The sequence below is a fragment of the Oenanthe melanoleuca genome, chromosome 1A (assembly GCF_029582105.1).
Source record: "Oenanthe melanoleuca isolate GR-GAL-2019-014 chromosome 1A, OMel1.0, whole genome shotgun sequence".
Taxonomy (NCBI): Eukaryota; Metazoa; Chordata; class Aves; order Passeriformes; family Muscicapidae; genus Oenanthe; species Oenanthe melanoleuca.
Window position 1 is genome coordinate 68944372 of NC_079334.1, and position 13507 is coordinate 68957878.

General features: G+C 51.0%; 1 protein-coding gene across 4 annotated transcripts in view; it reads left to right on the forward strand.

Moving 5' to 3' along the window:
* SHANK3 (SH3 and multiple ankyrin repeat domains 3) overlaps positions 1-13507 on the forward strand; it is a 171965-nt gene that overhangs the window by 122196 nt on the left and 36262 nt on the right. For all 4 annotated transcript variants that reach the window (XM_056509804.1, XM_056509825.1, XM_056509816.1 and 1 more), the window contains 2 exons: positions 3319-3454; positions 9127-9207. In XM_056509804.1, coding sequence (XP_056365779.1) covers positions 3319-3454; positions 9127-9207 — 217 coding nt within the window. The remainder of the gene's footprint in view (positions 1-3318; positions 3455-9126; positions 9208-13507) is intronic.

Here is a 13507-nt window from a genome sequence, read left to right on the forward strand (position 1 = left end):
GCTGGAATGTTCTGCTCCAAGTTGGGAGCGAATCCGGAGCTCGGATTTCTCCGGAACACAAAGTTTCCCAGTAACCAAGGAGAGAGGAATTCCTAAAAATATCAATTCCCAAATTACCGGGCTGGGAGAGCGGATCCCAAAGATCTCCGGGAGGGGGGGTTTGGGAATGCTGCTCAGCCCTGGAATTCCCGAGGCTTGGGATGAATTTTGGGCTCTCCCTGTTTTCCGGAGGGAGGGAAATCGAGGCAGGGAGGAGATGGGAGCCCAAGGAATTCCAGGATTCAAATCTCAAGGAATTCCATGGAAGCAGAGATCAGGTTCAGGTTATCCCAAGGGTTTTGTTGGAGCGTTGGAATTCCTTCAAAACCGCAGGATTCAGGTGGAAATCAATGGAATTAGGAGTGGGAGACAATTCCCAACAATTCCCTGGCTGGATCCGGGTGGGAATCAGGATCTGATCCCAGGGAAAAGGGAAGGATGAGAGGGAACAGCTTCAAGATGAGGCAGGAATGGAATGTTTGGGAAAAATCCTTCCTGGAAAAGGTTGGGAAGGATTGGAATGGATTGAGCGGGGAATCCCCATTCCCATGGGATTTCAAATCCATGGATCAGGCGTGGGAATGGCAGTGCTGGGAATGCTGGGAATGCTCCCCACAGGGATTCCCAGATTCCGGGATTTCATTTCCAACCCTGGAATGGGAGAACCTCGGGAATTTCCTGTTCCAGTAGGGAATGGAGGTTCCAGGCTTGGGAATTCCCGTCTTTAGGAAAAGGGAATTCTCCCAGAAATATCTGGATTTCTCCCAGATTTTTTGGGTGGATGTGGCAGGTCCTGGAAGGAATTCTGTGGAATATCCTGGAAAATTCCTGAGCTCCCTGAAATTCCCTACAAGGATCCCAGCTGGAGGATGGATCCAGCGGGATTGGGATGGGATCTGGGAATGACCCAGGAGGTGGGAAGAGGGATGAGGATCCAGGAATTCCTGCCTCTGGAATGTGGGTATGGAATTCCAGCAGTTGGGAAGGAGCTCGGTGCACATGGAGAGAATTCCCTGGAAAACCATTCCATGGATTCTGGTAAATCCCATTCCCACACCAGGAAATCCAATGGGAATTTGCCCATGGAATGGGATGGGCTTGGAGAGGTGGGAAAGGGCCAAGCTGGGATCCTCGGGAGAATTTTGGGAGAATCTCCAAATCCTTGGAGAACCCCAAATTCTCTGGAATGGGAATCCCAAGATTTCTGCTCTTTCCTCTCAGTGAAGGTTGATCCCAAAATTCCCAGAACTCTTCCCATCGCTCCATGTTCATCCCATGGATCTGTCCCAAGGGATGGCCCTGAGCCCATTCCAGCTCCTTGGCTCCAGGAAACTTCAGATTCCCAGGAATGTGTGGGATCATCAGCAGCTCAGGTTTTTCCTGGATGAAGGGATGGAATTCCACAAAAATCATGGAATCCTGGAATGCTTTGGGTGGGAAAAAGGAGCTTCAATCCCATTCCCAGGGCAGGGAATCTTCCATAATCCCAGGGTGCTCCAGCTTTTCTTTGGACACTCCCAGGGATCCAGGGGCAACCACGGCTCAGCTGATCCCAAAATCTGGGATCAATCCATCCAAATCCTGGGAATTCCAGCTCCTGGCACAGCCATGGGATGGGGAAAGCTTTTCCTGAATCCTACAGATCCCAGATTCCTCAGGGAGCAAATTCCAGGATGTTGGGAATACTGGGAGGAGCCTGGAGGGATCAGGGAGAACCAAAGGCACCTGGATTCAGCAGATTCCCAGGAAATTCCCAAGCGTGGATATCCCTCAAATCCCACCCAGCAAAGGCGAGAGGTCAGAAAATCCTGGAATATCCAGGGCTGGAGAGGATCCAAAGGGATCAAACTCAGGAGGGAGTGTGCTGGAATGTTCCTTTCCTGGCTATTCCCTCTTTTCCAGAGCTCGGGAATGGCAGTGGAAGCATCCCAGGGAATAAAAAGAGGGAAACAAAAAGCAAACAAAAACAAACAAACAAACAAACAAAAAACAAAAAAAAAAAAAACAAAACAAAACAAACAAACAAAAAACAAAAAACAAAAAAAAAACAAAACAAAAAAAAAAAACAAAAAAAAAAAAAAAAACAAACAAAAAAAAAAAAAAAAAGCTGGAATGCTGGGCACTTTCCATGGAAAAAAATACAGAGGAATTCCCTTTTCCTACAATCTCCCAGCACTGGAAGAGCAGCAGGATCTGGGAATTGCTGGATCTGGATAGGAAAATCCAGGGAATACTGGCTGAGGGATGCAGGAGGGAAAAGTGGGAATGAGGCTCCAATCCCAGCGGGAAATCCTGGGAAAAGCTCAGGGATTTTTTTGGATCTCCTGACAGGATTCCCATCTTCTCCAGCAGCTCACCATCACCAGGTGGCAATTTCCAAAAGCTGGGAAAAGATGGGAAGAGGTGGAAGATCAGGGATTTCTGTGGGTTGATTCCCATCGGTTTTCCTGCCAGGAATTCTGATCCATGTTTTTTTTGGGATTGCAGGTGAATCCCCTCTCCTCCTGTCCCTGCTCCTCAGATCTGAGGTTGCAAATTCCCATTTTTCTTTTGGGGTTGGGAGAATCCCACGATCCCAAGCCGGCCTTGGGCACTTCCAGAGATTCCAAGCCCTTGGAATGGGATTGGAGCTCCTTTTTCCCACCCAAAGCATTCCAGGATTCCATGATTTTTGTGGAATTCCATCCATTAATCCAGGAAAAACCTGAACAGCTGCTGATGATCCTACACATTCCCGGGAATCTGAAGTTTCCTGGAGCCAAGGAGCTGGAATGGGCTCAGGGCCATCCCTTGGGACAGGTCCATGGGATGAAGATGGAGTGCTGGGGAGAACTCTGGGAATTTTGGGATCGACCTCCACTGAGAAAAAAGAGCAGAAATTTTGGGATTCCCATTCCAGAGAATTTGGGATTCTCCAGGATTCTCCAAAATCCTCCCGAGGATCCCAGCCTGGCCCTTTCCCACCTCTCCAAGCCCATCCCATTCCACTCAAATTCCCAGAGAGCAGAAATCCAGGAATTGTGAGTCCTCCCAGGAATTCCAAACATTTCCAAAAACCCCCCAAAAAACGGGAAAATCCCATTTTTTGGGTGGTTGGATACACAGTTTCCCATCATCCTCCTCGTTGACTCCCAACCGCTGCAAAAAGCCGGGAAATATTTAAACTTTTTACAGATTGCTCCCGATTTTTTTTTTGGTTTTGTTGGTTCGTTTCTCTTAAAAATTTTTCCAGGCGTCGGGAATTCTGATCCGTGTTTTTTTGGTTTTTTGGGAACGCAGGTGAACGGCGTGAACGTGGTGAAGGTGGGGCACAAGCAGGTGGTGGCGCTGATCCGGCAGGGCGGGAATCACCTCCTGATGAAAGTCGTGTCCGTCAGCCGCAAGCCCGAGGCCGAGGAGGGCGGCCGCAAAAAGGGTAGGAGAAAATTCCCAGGAATTCCGGGAATTCTGGGAATTCCGGGGTGAGGTGTGAAGGGGGTTGGGGTCCGGAGCGGACCCAGGGAAGAGAGGGAATGGCGGGAGGGGAGGTGGGAGTGGAGTGGTGGGGAGAGAAAATTCCGGGTGGGAAGGGTGGGATGTGTCGAGTTTTTGGGATGTGCCAAGTTTTTGGGATGCGTCATTTTTTGGGATGTGATTTTATTTGGGATGCGCCAGTTTTTGGGATGTGATGTCATTTGGGATGCGCCAGTTTTGGAGATGTTTCCATATTTGGGTTGCGCCGTTTTTTGGGATGTGCCAGTTTTTGGGATATTTCCATTTTTGGGATGCACTGGTTTTTGGGATGTGCCAGTTTTTGGGATGTGATGTTATTTGGGATGCCCCAGTCTTTGGGGCGCAATGATTTTTGGAATGCGATGATTTTTGGAATATGTTTGTTTTTTGGGATGTTCCGGTTTTCGGGATGTGTTGATGTTGGGATGTGTCAATTTTTTGGGATGCATTGATTTTTGGGATGCGATGATTTTTGGGATGCAATGTTTTCGGGATGCCCCAGTCTTTGAGATGCATTGATTTTTGAGATGTGCTGATTTTTGTCAGGAATTGATTTTTGGGATGTGCTGGTTTTTGGGACGTGCCCATTTCTTGGATGCGATGATTTTTGGGATGCAATGATTTTCAGGATGCCCCAATCTTTGTGATGTGACAATTTTTGGGATATGACCGGTTTTTTGGGATGTGTCATTTTTTGGGATGCACTGGTTTTTGGGATGTGCCCGTGTTTGGGATGTGCCCATTTCTGGGATGCGATGATTTTTGGGATGCCCCAGTCTTTGGGATGTGATGATTTTTTGGGATATGTCTGGTTTTTTGGGATGTTCCAGTTTTTGGGATCTGTTGGTGTTGGGATGTGTCATTTTTTGGGATGCAATGATTTTTGGAATGTGTCAATTTTTTGGGATGTGCTGGTTTTCAGGATGTTTCCTTTTTTGGGATGTGTTGGTTTTTTGGGATATGTTGATGTTGAGATGTGGCAATTTTTGGAATGTTTCCATTTTTGGAATGTGCCAATATCAGGATGCACTGATTTTTGGGATGCACTGGTTTATGGGATGCGATGATTTTTGGGATGAATTGATTTTTGGGATGCAATGATTTTTAGGATATGTAAATTTTTTGGGATGTGCCAGTTTTCAGGATGTTTCCTTTTTTGGGATGTGCTGGTTTTTTGGGATATGTTGATTTTTGGGATGTGTAAGGTTTTCAAATGCCTCAATTTTGGGATGCATTGGTTTATGGGATGAGTTGATTTTTTGGGATGTGTAAGTTTTTTGGGATGTGCTGTTTTTTAGGATGTGCTGATGTTGAGATGTGCTGGTTTTTGGGATGCGCCCATTTTTGGAATGCAATGATTTTTGGGATATGTCCAGTTTTTGAGATGTGCTGGTTTTTTGGGATGTGTTGATGTTGGGATGCAACGATTTTTGGGTTGTTTCCATTTTGGGACTCACTGGAATTTGGGATCCACCATTTTTTGGGATGCATCAGTTTCGGTATGCAATGAATTTTTGGATTTTGGTTTATAGGATGTGTTACTTTTTGGGATGCATTGATTTTTTGGGATGTGCTGATTTTTGGGATGTGTCAGTTTTTTGGGATGCACCAGTTCTTGGGATGTGCTGGTTTTTAGGATGCACAGGTTTTTGGGATGTTTCCATTTTTGGGATGCATTGATTTTTGGGAAGCAATGATTTTTTGGATATTTTTCGGCATGTGTCAGGTTTTGGGATGCATGGATTTTGGATGTGCCCATTTTTGGGATGTATTAATTTTTTGGGGTGCACTGATTTTAGGATGTGCCCATTTTTGGGATGTACTGATTTTTGGGATGCACTGATTTTGGGATGTGCCCATTTTTTGAAATATGAAGATTTTTGGGATTTGCCTATTTTGGGATGTGAAGATTTTTGGAATGCATAATTTTTTGGAATGTGCCCATTTTGGGATTTGCCCACTTTGGGATTTGCCCATTTTTATGGTGCATCATTTTTTTGGGTGCATTGATATTGGGATGTGCCGATTTTTGGGATGTTTCCATTTTTGGGAGGCATCGATTTTGGGGATGTGCTGGTTTATAGGATGTATTGATTTTTGGGCTGCGCCCATTTTTGGGATTTGCCCGTTTTGGGATGCACTGATTTTTGTCATGTGCTGATTTTTGGGATGCAGCAATTTTTGGGATGCAGCAATTTTCGGGATGCATTGATTTTTTGGGATGTGATGGTTTTTGGAATATGCTGATTTTTTGGGATGCTTTGATTTTTTGAGACTCATTGATTTTTGGGATGTGTTGTTTTTTGAGATGCATTGATTATTGGGATGTGCCCATTTTTGGGGTGCACTGATTTTTGGGATGTTTGATGATGTTTGGGATGCAAAGATTTTTGAGATGTTCCCATTTCCGGGACATGTCATTTTTTGGGATGCACCAGGTTCTGAGATGTGCTAATTTTTTGGGATACAATGATTTTTTTGGGATGTTCCCATTTTTGGGATATGTCGATTTTTGGGATGTGCCAGTTTCTGGGATTTGCTGTTTTTTGGGAATGTGAGCGGTGGGCAGGGAAACTGAGGAATGTCCCAGCCACATCTGTGGTGTTTTTTGGGAATGGCTTCAATTCCCAAGAGCTGGAATTCCTGGAATTGTGGGGTTTTTGGGGAATTAGTTGGATTCCCAATGTCTGGAATTCTTGGAGTTGTGGTGCTTTTTAGAAATGGCTTCAATTCTCAAGGTCTGGAATTCCTGGAGTTGTGGTGTTTTTTGGGAATGGTTTGGATTCCCAGGGTCTGGAATTCCTGGAGTTGTGGCATTTTTAGGGAACAGCTTGGATTCCCAAGAGCTGGAATTCCTGGAGTTGTGGTGTTTTTTGGGAATGGCTTGGATTCCCAAGAGCGGGAATTCCTGGATTTATGGTGTTTTTTGGGAATGGTTTGGATTCCCAGGGTCTGGAATTCCTGGAGTTGTGGTGTTTTTTGGGAATGGCTTGGATTCCCAAGGTCTGCAGTTCTTGGAGTTGGGGTGGTTTTTTGGGAATGGCTTCAATTCTACCAGTCTGGAATTCTTGGAGTAGTGATGTTTTTGGGGAATGGCTGGGATTCCCAGGGTCTGAAATTCCTGGAATTGTGGTATTTTTGGGAATGGCTTGTATTCCCAAGGTCTGGAATTCGTGGTGTTGTGGTGTTTATTGGGAATTGCTTTGGGATGAAGGGACAGGAGCAGAAGATGGAAGTAGGGAATGGAATCAGGGATGGGAGCAGGGATGGGATCTGGGATGGGAGCAGGAATGGAATCAGGGATGGGAGCGGGGAATGGAATCAGGAAATGGAGCAGGAATTGGAGCAGGGATAGACATGGGACAGGAGGGACAGGAGCAGGAATATGGGAGCAGGGAGATGGAAATGGAATGGGAACACTGGGATGGGAGCAGAGAGATGAGTGCAAGGGATGGAAGTGGAGGGATGAAAATCAGGAAGAGAGGAATGGGAGCAGGGGATGGAAATGAGGGGACAGGAGAGACAGGAGCAGGGAAAGGGAGCAGGGAATAAAAACAGGGGGGACAGGAGCAGGGAATGGGAGCAGGGAATGAAAACAGGGGGGACAGGAGCAGGGAATGGGAGCTGGGATAAAAGTAGGGGATGTGAGCCAGGAATGGAAGCAGGGAATGGAAATGGAACAGGAGCAGGGATGAGAGCTGGGATAAAAGCAGGGGATGAGAGCTGGGAATGGAAGCAGGAGGTTGGAATGGGGATAGAGCAGGGGGATTGGAGTAGGGGATGGAATTAGGGGGATAGAATCAGGGATAGGAGCAGGAGATGGAATCAGGGATTGCAGCAAGGGGTTGGAGTAGAGAATGGGATCGGGGATGGAATCAGGTGGATGGGAGCAGGGATGGAGCAGGGGATGGAATCAGGGGGGCTGGAGCAGAAAATGGAATCGGGGGAATGGGAGCAGGGGGATTGGAGTAGGAATGGAATCAGGGGATGGAATCAGGGGAATGAGAGCAGGGATGGGAGCAGGGGGATTGGAGTAGGAATGGAATCACGGATGGAATCAGGGGATGGAATCACGGATGTGAGGAGGGATGGAGGAGGGGATGGAGTCAGGGAGGTTGGAGTAGAGAGTGGAATCAGGGATGGAATCAGGGGTATGGAATCACGGATGTGAGCAGGGATGGAATCAGGGGAATAAGAGCAGGGATGGGAGCAGGGGGATTGGAGTAGAGAATGGAATCAGGGGGATGGGAGCAGGGATGGAATCAGGGATGAGAGAAGGGCGATTGGAGTAGGAATGGAATCACGGGAATGGAATCAAGGGGATTGGAGTAGGAATGGAATCAGGGGGATGGGAGCAGGGGGATTGGAGTAGAGAATGGAATTAGGGGGATGGGAGCAGGGGGATGGGAGCAGGGAATGAAGGGGGGCCGGGATCGGGGCCGCTCCCAGCGCAGCACGCGGGGCTCGGGGGAGGGAAGGAGGGAAGGGAGGGAAGGAGGGAGCGCTGCTGGCACGAGGAGCTCCAATTATCCTGTCACGGCACAAAGGCACGAGCCGTGGGAACGGCTGGCAGCCTCGGGAATTCAGCCGGGAATAATCCTCGGGAATTCAGCCGGGAAACCAGCGCCGGGAGCCCCGGCGGGGCCGCTCCTGCCGCTCCAGCCCGGGGTGAGCCGCTGCCCCTCGGCGCTTCCCGGCGCTCCCTTCCCGGTGCTCTCCTCATCCCCGATCCTCCGGATCCGCGCGGCCGCTTTTCCAAGGGATCCGAGGGGCGCTGAGGGACCGGGAAGAGGTGGGGGTGGGGTGGGGGGCTCATCCCGTGTCCCCCCCACCCCGGTGACAGCGCCTGTGTGGGCCCGGCTGGGGCTGAATCCGCCCCGCTGGATCCCTGCCGCAGGCACAGGGATCCTTGGAGCTGCCGTTGCCATGGCAATCCTGGAGCGTTATTCCAGCATTGTCAGCGAGGAGCAGCGAGGAGGAGGAGGAGGAGGAAGAGGAAGAGCGTTCCACTCATCCTCGCCGCTCCAGGGAAAGCGGGGGGGGCTGCTCAGGGAATGCGGGATCGGGAGCTTTTGGGATCATCCCGGGCCATGTGTCCTTGGGCAGCTCCCGGCCGGACGCCGGCGCTTCCATAGGGTTGGGAATCCACGGAGAAGAGGAGGAGGAGGAGGAGGAAGAGGAGGGTGGGGTGGGCTGCGCCGAGGTGGGAAGAGCAGCCCGAGCTCCGGCCGGACACACTCCCGCTTTTCCCTGAATCCATCCCCGAATCCCTGCGAGCCATCCCCGCCTCTCCGCGGCCATGCCTCGGACTCTGCGCTGAGCCGGGGGCGGGGACGGGGCGGGGGGGGGCCAACATTCCCGAAGGCAAAAATTCCCAGGGGCATTCCCAGAGGGGCCCCGTGGGCACATTCCCGGCGGGAATCATGAAGAAGTTCGCGTCCACGCGCAGCCTCAATAAGATCCTGCAGCAGTGCGACTCCTCGTCCCGGGAATACGAGGAGATCCAGGCTGTGGAGAAGAAGTGGCACCTGCACCTGGCCACGCCGCGCAAATTCCGCGAGAAGAGGTGCAAGATGCCCTCTCTGTTCCTTGCAGCTCCGCCGCCTCCCAAGAGAGCTCCCAGCACCACCCTCACGCTGCGCTCCAAATCCATGACGGCCGAGCTGGAGGAGCTGGGTAAGGCCGGCGGCGGGACGGTATCCCTCGGGAATCCGGGGTGATGCTTGGGAGCCGTTTTCCAGCGGTTTTCCGGAGGTTTTCCGGTGTTTTCCCGGCTCTTCGCGTGCGCGCCGTGGGCCCGTGGTGGTGGTGGGGGGGTGTGGGAGGTTCGGGGAAGGGGGCAGCAGGATTCCCGTCTCCATCCTGAGGGATATCCAGGGGATATCCAGAGGGATATCCGGTGGGATAGCCAGCGCTCCGGAGGCGCATCCCGGCGGAGGTGGGCGTGGGAAGGAGGTTGGGAGTCTCCGGGTGTGTGTGGAGGGGTTGATGTGCCCTGGCCTTGGGCATCCTGCTCCTTTCCCTGCTCCATTCCCTTCTCCTTTCCCTGCTCCTTTCCCTTATCCTTTCCCTGCTCCTTTCCCTGCTCCTTTCCCAGCTCCTTTCCCTGCTCCTTTCCCTGCTCCATTCCCTTCTCCTTTCCCTGCTCCTTTCCCTGCTCCTTTCCCTGCTCCTTTCCCTGATCCATTCCCTGCTCCTTTCTCTGATCCATTCCCTGCTCCTTTCCCTTCTCCTTTCCCTGCTCCTTTCCCTGCTCCTTTCCCTTCTCCTTTCCCTGATCCATTCCCTGCTCCTTTCCCTGCTCCTTTCCCTGCTCCTTTCCCTTCTCCTTTCCCTTCTCCTTTCCCTGCTCCTTTCCCTGATCCATTCCCTGCTCCTTTCCCTGCTCCATTCCCTGCTCCTTTCCCAGCTCCTTTCCCAGCTCCTTTCCCTGCTCCTTTCCCTGATCCATTCCCTGCTCCTTTCCCAGCTCCTTTCCCTGCTCCTTTCCCTGATCCATTCCCTGCTCCTTTCCCTGCTCCTTTCCCTGCTCCTTTCCTTTCTCCATTCCCTGCTCCTTTCCCTGATCCATTCCCTGCTCCTTTCCCAGCTCCCTGATCCTTTCCCTGCTCCTTTCCCTGATCCATTCCCTGCTCCTTTCCCTGCTCCTTTCCCTGCTCCTTTCCCTTCTCCTTTCCCTTCTCCTTTCCCTGCTCCTTTCCCTGATCCATTCCCTGCTCCTTTCCCTGCTCCATTCCCTGCTCCTTTCCCAGCTCCTTTCCCAGCTCCTTTCCCTGCTCCTTTCCCTGATCCATTCCCTGCTCCTTTCCCAGCTCCTTTCCCTGCTCCTTTCCCTGCTCCTTTCCCTGCTCCTTTCCCTGATCCATTCCCTGCTCCTTTCCCTTCTCCTTTCCCTGCTCCTTTCCCTGATCCATTCCCTGCTCCTTTCCCTGCTCCATTCCCTGCTCCTTTCCCAGCTCCTTTCCCAGCTCCTTCCATTCCCTGCTCCTTTCCCTGATCCATTCTCTGTTCCATTCCCTGTTCCTTTCCCTGCTCCATTCCCTGCTCATTCCCTTTCCCTGCTCCTTTCCCTTCTCCTTTCCCAGCTCCTTTCCCAGCTCCTTTCCCTGCTCCTTTCCCTGCTCCTTTCCCTTCTCCATTTCCTGCTCCTCTCCCTGTTCCATGCCCTGCTCCTTTCCTTACTCCTTTCCCAGCTCCTTTCCCCGCTCCATCCCCCTGATTCCACTCCCTGCTCCTTTCCCCTTCTTTTCCTTGTTGCTGCTCCATTCCCTGCTCCTTTCTTTCCCTGCTCCTTTCCCTGCTCCATGCCCTGCTCCATTCCCTTCTCCTTTTCCTGATCCATTCCCTGTTCCATTCTCTGTTCCATTCCCTGTTCCATTCCCTGAATCTTTCACTGCTCAATTTCCTGCTCCTTTCCCAGCTCCTTTCCCAGCTCCTTTCCCCACTCCATTTCCTGATTCCACTCCCTGCTCCTTTCTCTTCTTTTCCCTATTGCTGCTCCATTCCCTGTTCACTTCCCTTTCCCTGCTCCTTTCCCTTCTCCCTTCCCTGCTCTTTTTCCTGCTCCTCTCCCTGCTCCTGATTATTTTCCTGATCCTCTCCCTGTTCCTCCTACTCCTGTCTCTGATCCTCATCCTCTGCTTGATCCTCTCCCTGCTTCTCTCCCTGTTCCTGTTCCTCTCCCTGCTCCCGTTCCTTTCCCTGCTCCTGAACCTTTTCCTGATCCTTTCCCTGCTCCTTCCCCTGTTCCTCTCCCTGTTTCTGATCCTCTCTTCTCCCATTCCTTTCCCTGCTTCTGAACCTTTTCCTGATCCTCTCCCTGCTCCTTCCCCTGTTCCTGTTCCTCTCTCTGGTCCTGATCCTCTCTCTGATCCTGCTCCTTTCCCTACTCCTGCTCCTCCTACTCCTCTCCTCGCTCCTTTCCCTGCCTTCCTCACTCCTCTCCTTGCTCCTGCTCTTTTTTCTGCTCCTCTTTCTGATCCTGATCCTCTCCCTGATCCTGCTCTTCTCCCTGCTCTGGATCCTACTCCTTTCCCTGCTCCTGCTCCTCTTCCCACTCCTGAACCTTTTCCTGCTCCTCTCCCTGTCACTGTTCCTCTCCCTGTCACTGCTCCTCTCCCTGTTCCTTACCCTGCTCCTGCTCCTCCTTCTCCTCTCCCTGCTCCTTTCCCTGCCTTCCTCACTCCTCTCCCTGCTCCTGCTCTTCTCCCTGATCCCGATCCTCTCCTCACCTTCCTTATCCCATTCCTCTCCCTGCTCCTCTCCTTCCTCATCCCTGCTCCTCATCCCTCTCCTCTCTCACACCCGCCAGTCCCAGGTTTTTATTTTCCATCTCCGGGCACATCCCAAACCCTGCCAGGAGAATTCCAGGTTAGATCCAGGTGAGCTCCAGGAGAGCTCCGGGAGAATTCCATGAGATTTCCCGGAGATCTCCAGGATTGTTCTGTCCCCACTGCCACTCCCCCTTTTCCTGCTGCTTTCCCATCCTGCTCCGTATTCCCAGATTCCCTAAAATCCTCTCCACTCCCACCATTCCCTGCTTCCCACTGCCAGAATTCCTTGTTTTTCCCGGCCCTCGTGGCCACCTGGGATGTCCCCAGGACCCCTTGGCAGGGTGGGAGCTGATCCCTCTCCATCCCTTCTTTTTTCCTGGAGCAGCCACGTGGCTGTGGAGAGATCCCAATTCCCAGGAAAACTTTGGAGCATCCCTGGCAGCAGAGCTGATTCCAAAGCCATCAGTGCTGCCTCCTGCCCCGGCTTCCACGGGAATTTGGGATTTTCCATGTGGGAATGTGGTGAGCTGGCAGCCTGGAGCCTCAGCAGGATCCCACATTCCCCCTGGTTTTCCGTGTTTTCCCTGTTTTTCCCTGTTTTCCCTGTTTTTCCCTGTTTTCCTTGGTTTTCCACGTTTTCCTTGGTTTTCCATGCTCTCCACAGTTTTCCAGGTTCTCCCTATTTTCCATGTTTTTTCCATGCCCTTCCAGATTTTCCATTCCTTCTGGTTTTCCATGCTCATCCTGGTTTTCCATGCTCTCCTTGTTTTCCAAGCTCTCCATGGTTTTCCATCCCCTCCCTGCTTTTCATGCCCTTCCTGGCTCTTCCATGCTTTCCATGGTTTTCCTTATTCTCCCTGTTTTCCATTCCTTCTGGTTTTCCATGCTTGTTCTGATTTTCCACGTTTTTCCTGGTTTTCCACAGTCTCCTTGATTTTTCCATCCCCTTCCTGATTTTCCATTCCTTTTGGTTTTCCATGCTCATCCTGGTTTTCCATGCTTTCCATGGTTTTCCATCCCCTCCCTGTTTTCCAAGCTCTCCCTGTTTTCCATATTCTCCCTGTTTTGTTCCATGCTCTCCATTTTTTCCTTTCCTTCTGGTTTTCCATACTCTTCCTGGTTTTCCAAGCTCTCCCTGTTTTCCATGCCTTTCCTGGTTTTCCATGCTCTCCGTGCTTTTCCATGTTCTCAGTTTCTCCATTCCCTCTGGTTTTCCATGTTCTCAGTTTCTCCATTCTTTCTGGTTTTCCATGCCCTTCCCAGTTTTCCAAACCTTTTCTCGCTCCCCGAGCTCCTCCTCGGAGCCAGACCCTGCAGAACCAGGACAGATCCCAACATTCCCAGATTGGATCAGCCTGGATTCCCACCCTGGAATTCCCACCCTTAATTCCCAGCTCCAGACCATTATTCCCCATCCAAAGGCTTTTTTTTTTTTTTTTTTTTTTTTTTTTCTGGGAATTCTTGGCAGCAGAGCCAGACCTGCTCCTTTTTCCCACTTTTTCCCCATCCTGGATCCTCGGATTCCTCTTTCCACCCTCCCAGCAATTCCCAGTTTGCCTGGAGAGGGATTGGGAGCAGCAATCCCAGGGGGAGGATCTGGAGGCAATTCCAGCTCTAATCCCATAATTCCTGTGATTTTTCCTGGGAATTCTAGTGCTCATTCCACTGGATCAAGGAATGGGCTGAAGCCATTCCAGGGAAAA